Source organism: Saccopteryx leptura, chromosome 3, assembly GCF_036850995.1.
Source record: "Saccopteryx leptura isolate mSacLep1 chromosome 3, mSacLep1_pri_phased_curated, whole genome shotgun sequence".
Classification (NCBI taxonomy): Eukaryota; Metazoa; Chordata; class Mammalia; order Chiroptera; family Emballonuridae; genus Saccopteryx; species Saccopteryx leptura.
Genome location: NC_089505.1, coordinates 33,327,929 through 33,350,692, shown reverse-complemented (window position 1 = coordinate 33,350,692; position 22,764 = coordinate 33,327,929). Strand labels below are relative to the sequence as shown.

Here is a 22,764-nt window from a genome sequence, read left to right as displayed (position 1 = left end):
GCATCTTATACATGGCGAAACACAGTGAAGTAGACATTGATTGCTACTTCTTCAGTGGTGAATCAGTTGGCGCTCCCATTATATTTAGGAGAGAGTCAAGGACGTCCTCGTCATTCCTGTTTACTTGTTTACCTTTGCTCTCTGGGTAATATGTGAGAACAGCTGGATAAAAACCAATAGTAGATTTAAAATTAGGGAATGGAATATTATTATACTTGGATGACATAATTTTATTTCTAGAACACGTAAGAGAATGAACTGAAAACTTGTTTTTTACAAAAACATCCGTCAAGTTTAAGAAAGTCGCTTAGTACAAAATTAATGCACAAAAATCAGTAGCCTTTCTACATCCAAACAACAACCACTTGAAGACAGAAATGATAGTGAAAGAAAACATACCAATAGACACTGGAAACCCGGTGAGGAAAAAACCCAGGAAACAAAAAGAAACAAAAAATGTGAAAGACCTTGTTTTAAAAAACTGACATAAAAGAATGCTGCACTGGTATAACAATGTCAGTTCTCCTTATGTTTATGTAGAGAGTTGGCATGATCCCAATAAAAATACTAGCAAGACTTAGAAAATCAATTCTGAAGTTTATAAGCAACATAAAATGTGTAAGAATAAATAAGAAACTTATGACAAAGGAAAATAAGAATAGTCTAATCTTATTAGATATTCAGATATGTACTACAATATGAATAGTCATATTATGAATCAGTTTGGTTCTGGAAAATTAGTAGATTAATAGAACAAAGTGGTGAGACTTCTATAGTACATCATCTGTATGCTGTGTTGTGTGTTCACCCCCCAGAGTTCAGTGTTCTTCCATCACCATTTATCTCCCCTTCACCCTCTTCTACCCCCCTTTCCCTCTGGTAATCAGCATACTGTTGTCTGTGTCTATGAGATGAGGTGTTGTTTTTTGGGGGGCTTAAATCCCTTCACCTTTTTCACTCAGCATCCCAACCCCCCTCCTCTCTGATAGCTGTCAGTCTTTTCTCTAAATCTATGAGTTTGTTTCTATTTTTAACCGATGTTGCCCCAATACATTTAAAAAATAATAATTAAAAAAATAAAGAATGGTCTTAATATTTATCCAAATGTATATGAGATTTGGTAGATAGTACAAATACATGAAATTGATATGTAGTGAAAGTAGCATCCATACCCAGGGAGGAGAGATTGATTACCCATAAACTTGTTAGATACCAGCCTTGATTCTTATGCAAAAAGAAATTCCAGATACATCAAAAAATTAGAATGTAAGCAGTTAGACCATAAAATTTATTGCAAGAACACATGGAATTTTTAAAAATATAAGATTGTAAAAAATTTTTTTTAATGGTTATATGAAGTTATTAACCAATATACTGATAAGGTTAAACACATACAATTGAATTTTTCTGTTTCATAAAAAAATACAATCTAAAAAGGTAAAAATATAAATTAAATATGTTTGGCAGACATATTACCCCTAGAGAGCATATTTATTCAATATGTAAAGTGCTTTTATAAATCAATTTTAAAACCAACTGAGAAAGCATTTCCGTCTTCTCTGGAAATAGATATAGGAAACTCTAAGCTGTGTTTACCTCGGGAAGGGCACTAGGAAAGCCATGGGTGAAGAGACATGGGATTTTACCATGAGCACAAGGAGTTCTTCATATAAAAAGAGAGAGAAGAGAGGCAGACAAACTGACCAACAAATACATGTTTTAAAATTGGAAGTGTAACAATTTGTTTTCCTGAGTTTTCCTTGCTGCTACTGACATATACAAGTAGGAGAAGAGAAGGAAGAAGAGGAAACTAGAAATAGTCACATGCATCCCACAGCCTCCTTGTTAGGTTTTCTCTAAAGAACCTGTAGAATACGTCCCTTAAATGCTAGTAGACTTTTGTATTTTTAGGCTTAATAGACTCATTCTATTTTATGAGGGATGAGGAATTTGGTCTTGCCATTCCTCATAAGCCTCTCCCTTACACTTTCTTTCTACCTTGCTTTAAGGTCAATCTTGCTCAGATTTTACATATGGAAAAATAAAGTAAAATTCTCCAGTGGAAATGATGTAGCTTGAACTATTTCCTAATATTTTTCTAGGGTTCTAAACATGCTAGTGGTAGCCTTGAGCTGCTATTGGGTGGAAAAGTTAAAAATAAATTTGATGTATGTTACTATGGATTAAAAATGACATAGCTCGTTGATCATTTTGATGGTGTTTCTGCTCTGTTTAAAGATGATTCCTTATTTGTGATAAAGAAAAAAGATCTGTTGCATCTTTAACAGTATTGGCACAGCTGGGTGATTGCAAAACTGATAAGACTTATCCAAGGTGTTTGATAGAAAATGGAGGAACTGGAATTGAAAATTACTAACTACTGCCCACCATCTTTTTCCTTTGTCCTTTAAGAATGTCGACTGTGTGTTTCAATATTCCAGGCATTTGAAATTACTAGAATGAATATTAATATTTCTAATATCTCTCTTTCCAATATTGTCTCCATAAACATGGTCATCATACTTCTAAGTGAATTTCCTATATGTGTTCTGCAGAGGAAGGATCTGTATAAAAATTTCAATTTGTGATTTTAAATGCTTCAGCTCTTTATTCAGGGATATTTCAGTTATTTTCCTGCATTTAGTAAATATGTAACTTTTTTAGGAGTAGCTTCTCGATACCACTTTCAAGTTGATATATTCCTGGAAATGCAGTGAAAAGAGAGAGTGACAGTCATTTTAAGAGCTTGTCCAGATTTGAAGAATTAGGACATGAGTCGGGAAGTATATTTCCACTTTGGGGGTAATAGCCTTCTAACTTCTTCTATATCCTCCTGTGGAAAATGTCTCTCACTGGGTCTCAGCAGGTTCTGTCTGATAGCTCATTATGGACCTGTTCTTTTCCCTCCTGAAGACTTCTTTGTTCTGTGGACGTTAGGGGGTTTAGTCCTTGAAAAACAATTGCTCCACATCATTGTTACCTGGCTCATTACTGGTGTGGGCCCCTGTTTTATAGTTTGTCAAGGTGGCAGGTTTGAAAGGCATGAGTAACAAAGAACAGGTACAGTGTAGATTTCCAGGTGAATGCTCTACTCCTAGCATTTCCTGTATGCTTAGGAGGCACTTGACCATAAATGATACAGTATTTTATATTTAATGACTTAACTACCATTGTGCTAATTATCAAAAAATTCTATACCTCCATTGAATTCTAGCATTCATGTAAATGTAGAACTACTGAATATCAAGAAACCATTCTCTCCAAAACAGACCAGCAAAGGCCTTCAGAATGTACATAAAATCATAGCTTAAACTTTCTTTCACAAAATTTTACTATTTTGCATATTTTTACTTTATATCACACTTATGGCACCTTCTGTTCTCCCCATATCCCCAGTCCCCGTAATCCTCTTTGTTTCCAGCCTGTTTTATGCCCAGGTGTCCCAATGGAAACAGGATGGTCTTTGCAGAATTGATCAGGTTAAATGAATTAAAAAGAAAGGCACGCTTTATTCTTTCTATAATATATTCCCCACCTGTCTCCTCTCTTGTGTAAACTCAAGTCCTTTTCACAACTGCCAAATTATTCATGCTCTGCCACTAAAATAAACATTCCACGCAAATAGTTTTTGACTCTAAATCCCAGTACAAACTTGCAGTCATAACTTCCTTTCCAAATACAGTGAGCCATCATTAATTTTTTTACTTAACATATTTTTGGTTTGTCTAGCTGAGCAATGAAAGAGTTAAAACTGAGCAATGAAGAGTTAATAATAGCAGCTTGGTTATTGAGACCTTACTGTAATCAACACTATAAACATTATATATATATATATATATATATATATATATATATATATATATATATATATATATATATATATATAACATTATATATATATATATTACTTAATTTTGTCCTTAAAAAGACCTAAAATCAAAAATAGCTGATGTCACTAATGTAGACCTTAGTTCCCAGAAACTGAGCTGTGATTTGCATTCATTATTTCCTTTGCTCTACAACAATCTTATGTTACTGTCCTCATTTTATAGATGAGGAAATGAAGGCTCTAAGAGGTGGAGTCATTTGTTCAAGTGTGGTTATTAAGTGGGGCGTACTATATCCTGCATATTAAAGAGAGTTTTGACATCTTACAGGTGGAAGAACTGAGACAAGAAGAGTTTCAAACAACTTGGCCAAGATTGCGTGGCTATCAAATGATGAGGCAAAGATGTGACCGTTTCTCTGATTTCAGTGGCCATGCGCAAAACCATATACTACACATAGAAAAATGATTTCTATTCTAACTTATCTTTTCAACTTCAGTATGATTCAACTGGTGGTCACCATAGGCATTTTCTCTTTGAACCCTGGCAAAGATCTAGACTAGAAGCTATGGCTAGGTAGGTCAGTTGGTTAGAGTGTTGTCGTGATACCTCACGTTTATGGATCTGATGGGGGGGCGGGGGGAACTCAGGGGACATAAAGAATTAACCAGTGAATGTGTAAATGAGTGGAACAACAAAGCAGTGTTTCTTTCTTTGTCTCTATCTCCCTCTTCCTTCCTCTCTCTCTTTAAAATCAAGCAATAAAAATTTTTAAAAAAGGATATAGACTAGAAATCCTATTCTGAAAGTTGAAAATATGTCTATCGGGGAGAAATTCTTAGAACTGTTCTAGCTTGAACAGAAAATCGTTCCATGTGTAACATTTGTGAGTACCACATGGAAATTTTTATATAATGTTTTTGTTTGGTCCTGAAGGCATAGATTAATTTCCTCTTCCATTTGGCAGAAAGCCTTACATTCTGGCAATTTTTAAAACTTTGAGATAAGAATAAAAATTCAAACATAAGTAATACAATGTCATATATATTAAAAATAATTGGCACATTTTAACTGAAAACATAAAGCATAGGGCAAGGACTCTGAAGAAAGACTCAGGGATAAGGATGAATTAGAATCTGTCTGCATGGCAGACCCTCACTGATGGCGCCAAGCCTTCAAGAATTATTGCTGCTTCTTGGAAGTCTCCCTCGATACCTCCAGACTGTGTGGAAGAACACTCTTCAGTATTTCCATAACTCATTCATAGAAAACAGTTTTCTTTACATGTGCACTTTGACTGCTTTCCCATTGGACTCTAGACCCCATGAAATCAGTGTTCCTCATTTCTAGCACAAATCAGTGATATTTAAGTCAATTCACAGTCAACAGATAAACTTACTGAGCATTTATTTTTTTTTCCCCAGAGGTTAGTTTTTTATTGTTGTTTTTTTTGTATTTTTCTGAAGTTGGAAACGAGGAGGTAGTCAGACAGACTCCCGCATGCGCCCGACCGGGATCCACCCAGCATGCCCACCAGGGGGCGATGCTCTGCCCATCTGGGGCGTTGCTGTGTTGCAAACAGAGCCATTCTAGTGCCTGAGGCAGAGGCCACAGAGCCATCCTCAGCGCCCGGGCCAACTTTGCTCCAATGGAGCCTTGGCTGCAGGAGGGGAAGAGAGAGACAGAGAGGAAGGAGAGGGGGAGGGGTGAAAAAGCAGATGGGCGCCTCTCCTGTGTGCCCTGGCCGGGAATCGAACCCGGGACTCCTGCACGGCCAGGCTGACACTCTACCACTGAGCCAACCGGCCAGGGCCCTAGCATTTATTACATTTAGTCACTCTGCAAGGCATTGGGATTGCATAAAAAGAATAGAAAGAGGACAATTTAACCAAAAATGAAAATTGTGCCAGAACCCTGAAAACTTGAAACTTAGACAACATTCCTGGTCCTTAACTTGGATAACAGAAGTGTCCAATTCAAAACCTCCTTAAAGTCTCTTAACTCTATGAACACATTGACTTAGCATCAACTCAGATATAAGTGTGTGAATGAATCTGGAACCATGCCTGATGTATAGTAGACTTACAGTGTGGTCAGCAGAGGACCTAAGTGTACAGGAATAAAGTTCCATGAGTGTGAATTCTAACAACTGGTATGGATTAATGTCATGAAAAGCAAATTCCAGACTGTGCTTATGCTTGTAAAAAGGGTAAAGGACAACAACAATAAGGCTTTAAAACTTGTTATTAGAGCGGGAATAGGAGAGACTAAGCCTGAGGATTAGGTGGGATGGTGTAGTCAACACTTGACACACAGGCAGAAGGTTTCTCAAAGAAAGAGCTGTTTGGCTGAAAGGAGTAAGAGAAACATGGTCCAGAGGGAAGGTGAGCCCGAGGTAGGAGAGTAGACTGTTACAGAGCACTTGAATGACTGCAAGGGTTCACCACTGCCCCGAGAAAGGCAACAAATGAGGGTGAATTCCTAGTGATGATTTCTGAGCTCTGTGATAAACGGGTTCGATGGCAAAGGCCCCGGGACAGTCCTGAAGGACCCTGCTTTGCACAGTGAGCAAGGAGTGTCGTGCAAAGTTTAAGCTGCCAGTTTTGATGGCTGTTGCTAGCAAAACTGTGGCTGTTTTATGGACACTGGGAATGGGAAATAGGATGATTAATAAGTAGCCAAGACTTAACCTAAATTACTTTATTTTTTGGTTGTTGACATAAGAATATATGCATATCTGTTTTCTCATTTGGCTTTTGATAAAATCATAAGAATCATGAGAATGTGGAAACAGTATGGCTGACCCCCTAGTTAGGTTTATTTATAACTAGTCAAATTACCTCCTCAGAAAGATAGTTGCTGATCATTATATTCTTTGGGCCAGGAAACACATTTGGAGCCCTCTATCTATTGCACCAGCAGACATCAGTTTTTACCTTTATATGAATGAATATTTACACAAATTGACAATGTCCACCTGGGAGAATATCTCTAAGTGGAATGCCACAGAGCTTTCCTCAAGTCCCAAAAATTTGGGTGAAGCTTTGAATCCAGAGATTGAGCAGCAAAAATTCTGCTTGATTTAACAAAATGAAAGTCGGTGTAGTTAAATTTTTCGTTCAGAACTGGGATGAAATAAGTCTTGGCCAGGCCCTGTCAGGAATGGTGGAGAGTGAAGAGGGGGAGTGTGGGGGTGGAGCATCTGCTATGAGCCTACAGCATATGGGAGGGGCCCGCTGCTCTCCCAGGGACAGCCTTTAACCTGATCTTCCTCCAGTGGTTTTTCCCACGTGGTTGGTGTGATTTGAGAAATAGCAGTTCATTGGTCCATAGTCAAAGTTTTAAAGGTGAAGAACATTCCTTAAGATCCAGTGTTCTGCCTGACCAGGCAGTGGCGCAGTGGATAGAGCGTCGAACTGGGATGCAGAGGATCCAGGTTCGAGACCCCGAGGTCGCCAGCTTCAGTGTGGGCTCACCTGGTTTGAGCAAAGCTCACCAGCTTGGACTCAAGGTCACTGGCTCGAGCAAGGGGTTACTCGGTCTGCTGAGCCCCATGATCAAGGCACATATGAGAAATCAATCAATGAACAACTAAGATTTTGCAAAGAAAAACTGATGATTGATGCTTCTCATCTCTCTCTGTTCCTGTCTGTTTGTCCCTATCTATCCCTCTCTCTGACTCTCTCTCTGTCTCTGTAAAATAAATAAATAAATAAATAAATAATCCAGTGTTCTGATGGAAACAGGAATCAAAATAAATAGAACTGACTGGGAAAGGAAAGCATCAGTGAAAGCCAACATGGAGGTCAGCCCTGAGCTTTGTGACCTGAGGGGTGTGATCTAACCTCATTCAGCTTCAGCTCTCTCATCCGCAAAGTGGAGATCACAATGATTATAGCAACCGCCAGCATTGTGAGAATATGTATGTTCTGATACCTAAAGCACTTAGAGCCATGCCTGACCATAAGCAATGTGTGTCTCTGTGTCAGTGTCATTACTGTTAGTTATTATTAAAACTTGGAAGAATGCTAAGTTTTCTTAGCATTTCATCCGAGTTCTGAACTAAAAATTTGACCACACATTACAATAGGAGACTGTAGTTAACTGGGTCCCTATGTTCCTCCCCCTCTCCTAAAAAAAAGTGGTAAATGTATCGGATATGCCTTGCAGTATAAACTAAAAAGTAGGTTTAGGCTGTTTTTGCTTATTGTGAACAAACTGGACCAAGTGGACGATAGTTACAGTTTGAAGATGCAGAGGCCCGTGCATTCACTTCCTCTAGGCTATAAAATTTCACTAGGTTTCATATTGTATAACTAACTGCCCTTAGTGTCCTTGTGCTGGTTCCCAGGATCAGTCCTGCATGACTGCTTTTATCTACAAATTGAGATTAATTTGTGTCTTACCCCAACTCCGTCGCATATGAGTGTACATTTCAAGCCTTGCCATGTGACACTTCTCAACTTCCAAACCTGTCCCTCTTTTCCTTTCTAGCCTTATCTGGTTGCCTCCCCCAATGCTGAGCTATGTGCTTAAGGCAGGCCAGAGCTCTCTTATCCTGCCTTTCTTACCTGAAACCCTATTCACTTCATTTTTAAGAGTTAGAATGCTATTGCCTGCCTTGAAGCCCGTTGCAAAGGTCCTCCCTAATTGAAAATTTCATATTAGGAGTTCTCTCATTGTGTTTTAAGTAGATATAATAGCTCCTTCCCTTGGTTCTAAGCTCTTTGAAGCAGTGACTTGAGTTTGCACTCCTCGGCTTTCCCCTCCTAGCTGGGTCCTTGAGTCACAATAGAGGTTCACAGTGTTGAATTGCCTCCCGATGGAATCAAAGGAGGACAAGAGCTCCCCACCCAATTTCGCTAATCCTGCGTGTCTGGGCGCCCCTGCCAGGACTAGCCAGGGTATACTGGTTGAAGAAGCTGTGAGATGCTTTGATTTCTCCCAATTTGATTTTTTTATTTCTAAACTCCTCCAGGAGTCTTTTCTCGTTTTATTTTTTATAAGTTTTCATACTCTTAAACCACCCTTGCTTTTTCTTTATGCCTGGTCTAACCTGCTTTGCTTGTTCAAAAAGGAGCTCAGTCTCTCGTCACTCTTTTCCACCTCCCAGTTCCATTATCTTTCAAAAATAAAAAATATATATATATATATATATATCATTTTCAGCCCTTTCCTCTGTCAGCCTCAGGAATGGAAAATGGCACAGCCTGCAGAAAATGCTTTAACAAGTGGGAGAGGACTAAGGATGGGTGTGGAATGATAATTTATGGGGGTTGTTGTTATTAAACCAGATGAAAGCCTGATGCCCTTGTTTTCATTCTATTCAGAAGGATTTTGGAGTAAATCCTTATCCTGCCATATGGGAATAGCTGAGTGAGATGGCCGCTATCTAATCTAAGCATTTCATTCAAACATTTAAAACGGTTTTGATTTAAGAAATCATGAGCTGACAGTACGTTTTATTTCAGCCAAGGTCTAAGAAAAGTTTTAAACTGGAATACATATACTTTGATAAATTTTATAGACTAGAGCTGTGGGTTGCAATACAATTTGTTCTTTGAATATTAAACTGTTTTTGTCCTTGTTACAGACAGCTCTAATGAAGGCTGGATTTAGTCACCAGCTTGGTCAGCTAGCTAAAACTTTATAGATACCATCCACAATGCTGTCATTTAAACATAAGTCAGAAATCATAAATAGAAATTTAGAAGAAGAGCTTGATTTTGCAAGACATTTGATGCCATGAAGAAACCCTCTCAGAAATTTGCCAGAGACCTTGTGGGTCTTAAAATATCCTCTGTTTCCTACCAGCCAGATTTGGCAGTTTGAGAACTCTTCAAGACAAATAATGACAAATATTTTAAGAGCTCAAAAAATGCTAGTTTTTGTTTTGGTATTAATTTTGTTGATGTTTTTAACTAGGGAATTTAGTATCCTAATATGATGATCATTCAGCAGATCTCAGAAGAATTACTTCCTTATTGAGCATGTTAGCAAATATGTCTTGAACAGTGGCTATGTGCAAGGTACTGTAGTAATTTTTCCTGGTGATAAAATTGTGAATTAAACTTGATGTTTGACTAAAAAACATGGAAGAACTAAGACCTTCTAATATAGTTAGTGCTGTAGAAAACTCGCTAAAAAGCTCTGAGGAATGAGAGCTCATGTGAGGTTTGCTGAGTCAGTCAGAAAAGGTTTTACAAAGGGAGTGGAATAAGAGCTTTGATGACTAGCTAGATGTCAATATGGGAAATTGTGGGGGAGTGGTAAGGGGATGAAACGTTATTAACAAAGTCCGGGAAATAGTATAAGGCCTGACCTGTGGTGGCGCAGTGGATAAAGCATTGACCTAGAATGCTGAGGTTGCCGGTTCAAAACCCTGCACTTGTCTGGTCAAGGCACTTATGGGAGTTGATGCTTCCTGCTCCTCCCCCCTTTCTCTCTCTCTCTCTGTCTCCTCTCTAAAATGAATAAATTAAATAAAAAAGGATTAAGAAATAGTATAATGTAGAAATAGTTGGGTTTTAGTTTTATGTAAATGAGAAGGAGCAGTTACAGTTAAAGCTAAATTCCAGGGGTTTGAAATCCCAGATCCCAGATTAAACTTTGGTAGGTGGTAGAGAATATCTTATCCATTATCCTACTCTTTAAACAACTTCAGACCTGTGTTTTAGGGTAATTAATCTGCTTTCAGTGTGCAAGCTTGACTGTGGAGGAAGAGAAGCTAGAGTTTGGAAGACCAGTTGAGAGGTTATTACCATGGTCTAGTAAGAGTTAGGAGTTAGTAAGAGCTGCTTTGAGCTGGGAAGAGTAGGTTGGAATGGGGTGGAGGGTAGAATTAAGAGAGGTCATGTAGTAAAAATTTCAAGATTTAGAACTTGATTAGAAGATGGGAGGAAGAAGAAAGGGAGGAGTTAAAATAACAATGAAGAATCAAGCCTGATAACTGACACCATTGAAAAAGATAAGTAGTGCTGGTAGAAGGCGAGTTCAGCTTTGCTAGTGGTGCATGAATGTTCCCCACCAGAGAGCTGGAAATGTGAAATTGAAACTCAGGCTATAATTTGAAATACAGACTTGGGAATCATTAGTATGGTGGTGGAAGGTGTAGGAGTGGATATGAATGCCAAGGGAGAGTGTATAGAGGAGATGGCCAAGGACAGAACCCTCAGGGGATGGTGGTCTACTTTTAGATGAGGAAAGATGAGCCAAAATGGAATTAGTGTGGTCAGGGCAGGGCCAGAAGACAGGACCCTGAAGGCCTGGACAAAAGGTTCAAGAAAGGAGGAGTCAGTAATATCCATGGAAACAGAGAAGTAAGGAAGATGAGAATTAAAAAATTAAATGTGGGAGTTTAAGAGTACATAGGTGGCCCTGGCCGGTTGGCTTAGCGGTAGAGCGTCGGCCTGGCGTGTGGGGGACCCGGGTTCGATTCCCGGCCAGGGCACATAGGAGAAGCGCCCATTTGCTTCTCCACGCCCCCCCTCCTTCCTCTCTGTCTCTCTCTTCCCCTCCCACAGCCAAGGCCCCATTGGAGCAAAGATGGCCCGGGCGCTGGGGATGGCTCCTTGGCCTCTGCCCCAGGCGCTAGATCGCCCCTGGTGGGCGTGCCGGGTGGATCCCGGTGGGGCGCATGCGGGAGTCTGACTGTCTCTCCCCGTTTCCAGCTTCAGAAAAATACAAAAAAAAAAAAAAAGAGTACATAGGTGACTTTCACAAAAGTGATCTTAGGACCATGAGCTGCTGGAATATATTCTCCTTTTAAGTCTAGTGCTTGTTTGCATTGGGCCTATTAAGTGTTCTGGATTTTTCCATTTTTTTCAAATAACACAGATAATGAAGATATTGTGTGTGTGAGAGAGAGAGAGAAAGAGAGAGGTTTTTATGATTTTGACCAGGGAACTATTTTATATAATAAATAATAATTTTATAAGAAGAATATATCTTGAGCTTACATTTTATTAATAATAGAAACACTAACTGAGCCAAAAAAGGAAACCTCCAGGATTTTATAGAAGTCAATAAATAAGACTTTTACCTAAACTATCTCAGTTAAAAAGCTATTCTTCTGCTACATTTCATTATATGAAATAGCAACAAAAATATATAAACAATTGTTGAATTGATGAGCACACCTCAAAATATGTTTAGATGACCTTTTTCCCTTCTTTTCAGAATAAAAGACGAGCCATGATAGCGACTGGGGGAGTGATCACCGGCCTGGCCGCCTTGAAAAGGCAAGACTCCGCCCGATCGCAGCAGCACGTCAACCTCAGCCCTTCGCCCGCTGCCCAGGAGCAGAAGCCGGTCCGGCGTCGGCCGCGGGCTGACGTCGTGGTTGTCCGAGGCAAAATCCGCCTTTATTCCCCCTCTGGTTTTTTCCTCATTTTAGGAGTGCTTATTTCCATTGTAGGCATTGCCATGGCAGTCCTTGGTTATTGGCCCCAAAAAGAACATTTCATCGATGCCGAGACGACGCTGACAACCAACGCGACGCGGGCCCTTCAGAACCAGAGCGGCGTGGTGGTCCGCTTCTTCGAGCAGCATTTACACTCCGACAAGATGAAAATGCTCGGCCCCTTCACCATGGGGATTGGCATTTTCATTTTCATCTGCGCGAACGCCATTCTTCACGAGAACCGTGACAAAGAAACCAAGATCATACACATGCGCGACATCTACTCCACCGTCATCGACATCCACACGCTGCGAGTCAAGGAGCAGAAGCTCGTGAACGGCGTCTACACCGGCGTCTACACCGGCGTGCTGGGAGACGCGGACGCGAGGCAGAACGGGAGCCCCTGTGCCTCCCACCTGGCGGCCAACACCGTCACCTCCTTCTCGGGCTTCAGGGGCAGTTTCCGGATGGACAGCTCTGTGGAAGAGGATGAGCTTGGGCTGAATGAAAACGAGAGTCTGGGCCCCCTTAGGCCCCCTTTGCTCTCCGACAGCTCTGTCTCCGTCTTTGGCCTCTGTCCACCTCCTTCCAAGACAACCGATGAGAATAAGACCGGCGGCTCTAAAAAATGTGAAACCAAGTCCATCGTGTCGTCATCCGTCAGCGCTTTCACGCTGCCTGTGATCAAACTTAATAACTGTGTCATCGATGAGCCCAGTATAGATAACATCACCGAGGACGCCGACCACCTCAAAAGCCGGTCGCGGAATTTGTCCATGGATTCCCTGGCGGTCCCTCTGCCCAACGCCGGTGCGTCCTTCCAGCCAGTCAGCATGGTCAGCATGGCGCTCCCGAGGAATAATTCCATTGGGGAGGCGCTGTCCAGTCAGTACAAGTCCTCCGTGGCCCTGGGACCCGGGGCTGGACAGCTCTTGTCTCCTGGGGCGGCTAGAAGACAGTTTGGGTCCAACACATCCTTGCATTTGCTTTCATCCCATTCAAAATCTTTAGACTTAGACCGACGTCCCTCCACCCTCACTGTTGTTCAGGCTGAACAACGGAAACATCCAAGCTGGCCTCGGTTGGATCGAAGCAACAGCAAAGGGTACGTGAAACTAGAGAACAAGGAGGACCCGATGGAGAGGTTGCTTGTGCCCCAGGCTGCCATCAGAAAAGACTTTACCAATAAGGAGAAGCTGCTTATGATTTCAAGATCTCACAATAATTTGAGTTTTGAACATGATGAGTTTTTGAGTAACAACCTAAAGCGGGGAACTTCTGAAACAAGGTTTTAATGTAAAAACAAACAAACATATTTTAAAGGCTATATATTTTAAAACTATTTTCAGCAGTGTTTCCTTGTTAAAGCATTGGTTATAAGCATTTTTATCAAATGGTTCGTAGTGTGTTAGACCTGGCTGCTTAATTCTGTAATGGAGATAGTTGTGTGTTTGGGTTTCTAAGATTGCAGTACTCTGTATTATCACATATAGTTTTTCCCCCCCATTCCTTTGAAAGCATGATCTCTTTTATTAATATGAATACAAAATACATCTACCTGAATTAAAGCTGATTTTCTTTACTTTTAAGTTCTCTCATTTCGTATTCATGAAATGAAGTGTCCAGTTTGGAAAAGGTGGGGAGCCACAGTGTGGACTAGAAGTACCAAATCCAGGCCCAAGCCTCAGTATATATTTATAAGTGAGTAGGAGTGAAAATCTTAGGTGTGCTGTTCTGAATAATTACTTTTTATATGGGATTGGTTAGATTATTTAGAAGGAAAAAAAGATCTAACTTCTGTGCAAGCTAAATAATAGGAATTGGTTTAGTTCTATATGAGCTAATTGATATGAACTTGTTATGCTGGTAGTTAGGTATTCTTTTTCAACATCATTTCTAGTTTAGCAATGTTTCATCAAGAAACCATATAGTTAAGAGCCATGGCTGAGAATGCGAGATATTCTTAGAGGTAGATAATAAAAACGCTATCAGCTATAACTTTAGGTAATCCAAAATCGAAATTTCCTTGCAAATGACTTGAAAAATAAATAGACCTATTAAGTTTTTAGAAATGTTACCTTAAATTATAATGTAATGAGGAAAATGTTGACGAATGAATGGGAATACATTATATGCTAGTTAATGCTAACTAGTCTCAGTACCTTTTGCTAGCCATCTCTATTATCATTCAATAGCCAGTCATTTTCACATTCTTATTTTTCCCAATATTTTTTTAGATTTTGTCATTTGGAAAATTGTCAGTTTACTTTGACATTTCTTTTGATCTTTGCATATCCCTAGTTTGGTGATTTAAGAAAATTCAGTCTTTGATAAATTGCCTTGAAATTTACCTTGTGCTGGAGAGTCTTATACTCCAAAGACTTTCTTATGGTATAATACATTTTGGGGGATTGTGGTTCTCAGTTATTGAAAATAATAAATATTAAAATGGAGTTTCCATTGGGATTTTTTCATGTTTTCCATTAAGGTAATATATAAAAATTGTTTAATGGAATACTCAGGAAACTTTGCAGGTTTTGCCCAATGCCTAAAGATTTCTGATCATCAGTATTGCAGTTGTGGAAGAAGAGGAGGAAGATGTATTTCTATTTGTAGGTTTGCACAATTTCATCTTGCGTTGGCATCATGAATCTGAGGCACAGTGTTACTTGTTAGAACATCAAGCCTGTGTATTATAATAGAGCGGGCTCAATATTTTACTATAAAGCATTTATTAAACTTCTGTTCTTAATAGAAATTTGTGTTCTTCAAACATTTGCTATAATTTTTTAAAAACAAAATGCATATAGATTTCTGTTTAAAATATTGTTTTTCAAATTTTCAGACATTCTATAGAAGGTGGTGAATACCCTACTACATGTATTGGGTGCTGTGGCTTTTCTATTTTGCCTCTGTTAGATTAGAGAGGTAGGTCCATTCACCTATTTAATTAGGCTATTTCCATATTTTGTTCCCTTGGTGTGATGGTTAATTTCACGTGTCATCTTGACTAAGCTAAGGGATTCCTATATTTCTAAGTGTGTTTGTGAGGGTGTTTCCAGAAAAGATGAGCATTTTAATTCATGACTGAGTAAAGAAGATTGTCCTCACCATTTTGAATGAACATCATCCAAGGTATTAAGGGACCAAATAGAATAAAAAGGCAGAGAAAGAGCAAATGTAAACTGGAGCATCCATTGTCTCTTGCCCTTGGACTAGAGAATGCACCATTGGCTCCCCGGATTCTCAATATTCAGGTTTGAAATGGAATTATAACATCTTTGTTCCTGGATCTCTAGCTTGCAGATGGAAGTTCATGGCACTTCTTGACCTCTACAATCACATGAGCCAATCCCTTATAATAATCTCCTGTATATATCTAGATGTACCCTATTGGCTCAGTTCCTATGGAGAACCTTAATACACTTTGGATCATTTTCATGTAAAACTTCTTGGACTTTCAGAAAAATAACCAGATATATAGTATCTAGCAAAAGTCATTGATACAGATTTAAAAACAATGTCTCTCAATACCCCTGATGTGACAAATCACTAAAACCATGTAATTTGCTCCGTTTACTCCTGAAAGAGCTCTATCAATTTGAAGAGGATTAAACTGCATGGGCCTTAGAGGGTCTAAGTCAAAGAAATTAGGGCTTAAAGTTGTGATTCTTGTTCAACCTCTCTCCGTCAAAAAAATGGAGTTTTTTCATTTACTAAACAAATCAAATTTATTAAATGATAAACAATTTTCTCATTTTAAATTAATCAAACACACATGCTGTAATTAAAGCTTCAGATGAATACAAGATAATTGATGTTACTATATTGGAATTTTAATTAGACTATTTTGTACATTTCCCTTAGGCTTTTGTAAATATTAAAAATTATTCAAATTCCATTTCTTCTTGTGGGAAACTTCAAGATTTGGGATCATGGGCTGGCTACCATGTTAGATTCCTAAGGCCTCTCTTGGGGTATATTGGTTTGCTGGGGCTGTCATAACAAAATGCCACACAGTGAGTGGCTTACATCCTAAAATTTGGGTTTTTTGTTGTTGTTTTTTTCAGAAATATGGGGGCTAGAAGTCCAAAATCCAGGTGGTTGGTTTCTCCTGAGGCCTCTCTCTTTGGCTTGTGGGTGGCTTTCTTCTCTGTATCCTCACGTGGCCTTCCTTTTGTGCATGAATATTTCTGGTATCTCCTTCTTATAAGGACACCAGTCATACTGGGTTAGAGCCCCATCTGTAGTCTTATTTTTACCTTAATCACCATTTTTAAAGGCCTTTCTTGTTTCCAAATATAGTTGCATTATGTGGTACAGGGGGTTAGGGCTTCAATGCAGACATTCGGAAAGATACATTGAAGCCCCAAACATGAGGTGTGCTATTGAGAAGTGGGAGAGCTGGGTGTGTTCTTAGCGTACAGCAGGTGAGAGGACCACAAGACGCCCCTGTGGTTTTACCACCCTCACTGTAGCCTTGAGCAAATCACTTACTCTCTCAATTTTAAACTGATTCAATTTCAATTACTATTTTAATTTCAGGCCTTTCGCTTCCTCAACTGTGAAATGAGATTAGTAAGAACATAAACTGTAAAGTCCTACCTCTAAAGGTTCACAGTTCTTGATGTCCTGGGATGAAGATCTCTGTAGCCTGTCACTGTCTCTGCAGCAGTTTGCTTTTCAAATGAGGGACAGGAGCTGGTTAAACTCATGGATGTTGGAGCCATTGGACAAAGATTTAAACCTGGCTCTTCCACTTTCTGGTCATGTGGCCTTGGGCACTGACCCATCAGAGGTGCTGAGAACTATGGAAACAGGACCCTTAGTGTGTCACAACTGAGTGCTAGCCCTACTCTTTAGCTGACATAGATGAAATGAGTTGGTGTTCATAGAAGGTCCAAGAGGGTACCTGGGTTGGCATATAGTGAGCATTCCACATATATATGTTATTACTATCTGAAAGTGTCACTAAGAGATTTCCAACCTTCACCTTATCTCCTACACAACCCCAAGTATTGTACCTGTGGGAGGGTGAATAAAGACCCCTAAAAATATCTACCCATGTCCATAATCTCTGGAACCTGTGAATGCTACCTTATACAGAAAATAGACTTATAACTCTAAATTAAGAATCTTGAGATGAGGGAGGTTATCCTGAATTATTCAGGTGGGCCCAATGAAATTATAAGCATCCTAATTAGCCCTAGCTGGGTCACTCAGTTGGTTAGATTGTCATACCATTATGCCAAGGTTATGTATAGGTTTGATCCCCGGTCAGGGCACACACAAGAATCAAACAATGAATGCATAAATAAGTGGAAGAGCAAATCAATGTTTCTCAAATAAATACATAAATAGATAAAAATGAAAACACGAGTCCTTACTATTAGGAAGCAGAGGAAGACTTGACTACAGAAGAGATGATGCGACCAAAGCAGCAAAAGAATGTATGATGCTATGATCCTGGCTCTGATGATGGGGGAGGAGCCATGAGCCAAGAAATGTAAACAACAAAGTTCTTATTGCAAGAAAGAGGATTCTCCCGTCAGAGCCTCTACAAGAACCAGACCTGCTGACACCTTGACCTTAGCCCAGTGAAACTAATTTTGGACTTCTGGCCTCCAGAACTGCAGGAGAATAAATATGTGCCATTTTAACCCACTAAGTTTTTGTAATTTATAATAGCAGCCATAAGGAACTAATACATTTTTCCAAACCCAAGGAGCTTTTTTAGAGTAGTGAGCCAGTTGTCAACACAACTGTAAGCAAGGTGAAAGGCATCCAAACCAGGTGACAACATGTGGCCCAGAGCAGGTTGTATGATTCCCTTTACATTAACTTTAGCACTGATAATCTTAAAGTAAAATGACCATTTAAACAAAGGAAGTAAGGCTTCTTTGAAGCAGGAAATACTGATTTTGATGAATAATAAAAAATATAAAAGCCCACAGTTGGTTTAAGAGTAGCCATCAGTTGTAAAAGCTTTCAGGCTCAAATGAGTATTTCTGTTTATATAATTTTAGAATCCACAGTGGTAGTATAAGTAAAAAGAAAAAACGCTTTTAGCACAACTTTGTATAAAAATGGATATTATACAACCATTTAACAATTTGCTAGATAAAGATAAATTTTAGTACTTGCTTTAGCAGTTCAAATTTAACCCATTTCAATCCTTACAGAAACATACCATGAATGACTAAATGAAGCAAAATAAACATTTAAAAATGCACCAGTTTTACCCAAACATTAACTATAGTGTTCTAAATACTAAAGCTGTAGCCTTCCCGGTGATATTATTCAGTTGCTATGGTATTCAGATTGTTCAAAGATCTTAATCACTTGTTCATTAAGTAGGAAGTAGCCATACATGGATTATTCTGTCTCTAACTTTCAGTAACTTGACCCTTTTCCCACCCTATATGCAATTCTATTTTAGAATTGATATTAATAACAGGATATATAACCTTGGGATCAGATCCTTATTTACTGATCAAAGTCCTTGGTGATTGGAATTCAAGCTGAAGTAATCCAGTTCGTTTCTCTCTGTATTCTGTTTCTCTCAGGATGGAATCACAAGGCAAAAACCTTCCCTGAGGTGCCCTTTACTCATTGATACTATCTTGAGATAGTAATTTAAAATTCAAGCCTGCTCAACAACAGGGCTCATTAAAGTGAATGAATGAAGTCATTCAACCTTTATATGTCAGCAGGTCAATTCCTGTTGTTGAAACACACCCTTGGTAGAATTATTAATGTTTGTATGTCTTCTCTTGCTGACAGTGTGAGAGAAATAAGTAGTAAAGAGGATACAGGAAATCTCTATACATAGGATTTAGTCATTCTCACAACATCAAGTTGGTTTTTATTATACTGTGTAATCTTAAACTTCATGTACTATTTTCTTAGTGCTTTCTTTACTACTAGTTGGTTCAGTAGTTGTTTTATTATAGAGATGATTAAGAAAATGACTTACTGTTGTCTCCTCCCCTATTAATTCACCCCCCCCTATTAACACATTGATAATAATGCTAATAATGCTCTAATTCTTTCTCAGCACCAAATAGTATAGATTGTGTCTCAGGAACCTATGAACTCTACACATTAAATTTAGCAATCTTATTTTTCAGTACAATTGTTTATAATCTAGAGAAGGCCACAGTATATGTGGTACAAAAAATTGAATACTTGCTAAAAGAAACATAAAAATCCGTAATTTAGAAGCTATAAGGCCATTAGAGTTGACACCCAGTGGAACATACAAGTTAGTGGAAGAATTAGCATTTGAATCTGGGACAGCTGATTCTCAGTATTTATATCAATTAAAACCAAACCAGGTTTTTAAAAAAGAGTTTTAAAAAATATATTTAAGCCCTGGCCGGTGGCTCAGTGGTAGAGCGTCAGCCTGGCGTGCGGGGGACCCGGGGTCGATTCCCAGACAGGGCACACAGGAGAGGTGCCCATCTGCTTTTCCACCCCTCCCCCTCTTCTTCCTCTCTGTCTCTCTCTTTCCCTCCCTCAGCCGATGCTCCATTGGAGCAAGGATGGCCCGGGCGCTGGGGATGGCTCCTTGGCCTCTGCCCCAGGCGCTAGAGTGGCTCTGGTCGCGACAGAGCAACGCCCCGGATGGGCAGAGCATCGCCCCCTGGTGGGCATGCCGGGTGGATCCCGGTCAGGCGCATGCGGGAGTCTGTCTGACTGCCTCCCCGTTTCCAGCTTCAGAAAAATACAAAAAATAAAAATAAAAATAAATATATATATATTTAAAATCTGATGAATAAATTTGACTCTATTGAGACTGTTAAAGAGAAAAATCTAAAATTACAGGTGGAAAATATAGTGTTGAGATTTTTATCACATCTTGGAGGTGTGCGGGGGATGACTGGGGGGGGAAGGCATGGTATACAATAGACTGACATTAGAGATGGCACAAAATTTGAAATGGGAGTTATTAGTATTTATTTTATACATTGGTCTCCTGTGTTTTAATATATTGCCTATGTAACTGCCATGAAAATTATGCCATTATGCCCTTCTGAGCCATTATGTTATATTTGAACATGATCTATGGAACTAAAATGAGTCACTTACATCCATATTCAATAAACCACATGTACTAGTAGGAAGGCAGGAAGACGAGGAGGAGGGAAGGAAGAAGTGTGTGTTTGGGGAATAAAGAAAAGAATGACATATGTTTTTCTCGCTTATTGAAAAACCATGTACAGCAAAAGGCATTCCATTTATATATTATTTTGGAATAAAACCAAGCTCATTATTATTAATCCCTGAAGCAGTGAAAGAAATATTTTTAGTTGATTTTAAAATACATTAACAGTGTTTATTATCCAGCTTATCTAGGTCAGTCACCCTAAGGGTTAGTGAATTAATCATTAATTTGAGGTTGTCAACTAATGAGTCATAGTTCAAAGCTATTCAGAGGTTGCTTTTTAAAAAATGAAGTTACTTTTTTTGTACTCAGATGTTTTCTGTGTTCGTTAATATATATATATATATATTTTTTTTTTAACTAAAGCATTTCCAAATTCTAAATGTATTACCTTGTGTTATTATTTACAATGTTCATAACCTTAGAAGTCTAAAAAACTTTTCAGCTAGTTAGTTGAAGAATTCAGGAAATATATTTCAAAGGCTCTTGGGTTTTATGAGTTTGTTATTATATTTTATTACTGTTTCAGAGCCTTAAAAGGGTCAAATAAAATGCATACGAGCAAAAAATACAAAGAACATTTAGAAACTTTGTCATGTTCAATATGGGCTATAATTAATTATTCCATATAGTGTACCACGCTTATTACCATTTAGCAGACAAGACAAACATTTTCTTATGAATAATCTAAATAAAATATATTCTCTTTGGCTTGTGAACACTACATTGTGTTTAATACTGGTCAGCAGAATTTTAGGATCTTACAAAGTAAATTCAATATAAGCCATTCTTTTTTTACTCTAGGGTTCTAGCAATGACAGGCACAAAGAAATTCTGATACAAAATTATTCTGTTTATAAAATCACACCAAAAGAGCTTATTCCTAAAAGTATAGTCTGTTCTCAAATATTTAAACATTTGGTATTTGATCTGTAGATCGTTCAGGCTCTTCTCTTTCAACTTCATAGATATTGAATGTTCTCAATTATTGTTAGTTTTTTGGTTACAAAAATGATAGTGATTATTATTACTACAGTGTGTCTGTAAAGTCATGGTGCACTTTTGACCGGTCATAGGAAAGCAACAAAAGACGATAGAAATGTGAAATCTGCACCAAATAAAAGGAAAACTCTCCCAGTTTCATACCTATTCAGTGCAGTTCGATGTGGGCTCACACACAGAATTTTTAGGGCTCCTTAGGTAGCTATCCCGTATAGCCTCTACAGACTTGTCACTGACTGATGGCCTACCAGAACGGGGTTTCTCCACCAAACTGCCGGTTTCCTTCAACTGCTTATCCCACCAAGTAATGTTATTCCTGTGTGGTGGCGTGTCGTTATACAATGCGCCAATATTCACATTGCCCTTTGGTCACGGATTCAAATTTAGCGAGCCACAGAACACACTGAACTTTCCTCTGTACCATTCACATCTTGACTGGCATGGCCGTGGGCTGCTCCGCTGTATACACGGTGTTACATCATCATCTGTGCATGCGCACATGCTGCCACATCATCCTACAGAAACTGGGAGGGTTTTCCTTTATTTGGTGCAGATTTCACATTTCTATCGTCTTTTGTTGCTTTCCTGTGACCGGTCAAAAGTGCACCATGACTTTACAGACACACTGTATTATAATTGTTTTCAGCCAAAATTTTAATAAATAAGTTAAAGAAACTAACTCTGGACATCTTAAACAAAAAAAAGAGAAATTGTTTGATATATATGGTGTCACAGATTGGATGTGAGGCAGGAAGACAAGGCCTGGGAAACAGGAAGGGCAGCAAAGGTCCTGGGGGCAGGGTTACTGTGGTCACAGCACAGACTGGGCAGCAGGCTATCTGGTTCACACAGCACCACCACTGCTCCTGGGAAAGACAGTAACCAACCAACCAACCAACCAACCAATCAACCAACCATTTCTAGGCCCTTTTGTAAAGATCAGTTTCTGGAGAAAGCACCCAATTGCTAAGCCTATGTCACATGCTTCTGGGCACTAGCTGCCACCGTGCCTGGGAGTTTGCCCAAATGCTCCTGGAGGTGCTCTTAGGAAGAAGGAGTTATGACAAGTATTGAATATATACTTATTTACTTTTGTTCTGACAGGTTTATGGTTATGTTCTCTGATTGATAAGCTAAAGGTGAGGTACAATTCAGTACTGACCGTTCTGCAACATAATGGTAACATTGCCATGGGCTGATAATGGAAAAAAAAGAATATCTAAGAAGGTGTGATGTGGGATACTTCTACGTATACTTTATATATGCTAGCTCTGTTCTCTCATTCCTGTTGCCATAGTAAACCAAGAGTTGATCCTTGGTCTTAATAAAGGTTATTGGTAATTCAAGAATGTCAATGAAATACTTGT

General features: G+C 39.0%; 1 protein-coding gene across 3 annotated transcripts in view; it reads left to right on the top strand.

Annotated features, from left to right (window-relative positions):
- The window catches only part of TMEM200A (transmembrane protein 200A), a 76,220-nt gene extending 61,270 nt beyond the window's left edge, over positions 1-14,950 (top strand). For all 3 annotated transcript variants that reach the window (XM_066373246.1, XM_066373245.1, XM_066373247.1), the window contains one exon: positions 12,006-14,950. In XM_066373246.1, the coding sequence (XP_066229343.1) occupies positions 12,021-13,523 (1,503 nt within the window). In that variant the 5' untranslated portion in view covers positions 12,006-12,020 and the 3' untranslated portion in view covers positions 13,524-14,950. The remainder of the gene's footprint in view (positions 1-12,005) is intronic.
- Positions 14,951-22,764: the final 7,814 nt, after the last annotated feature.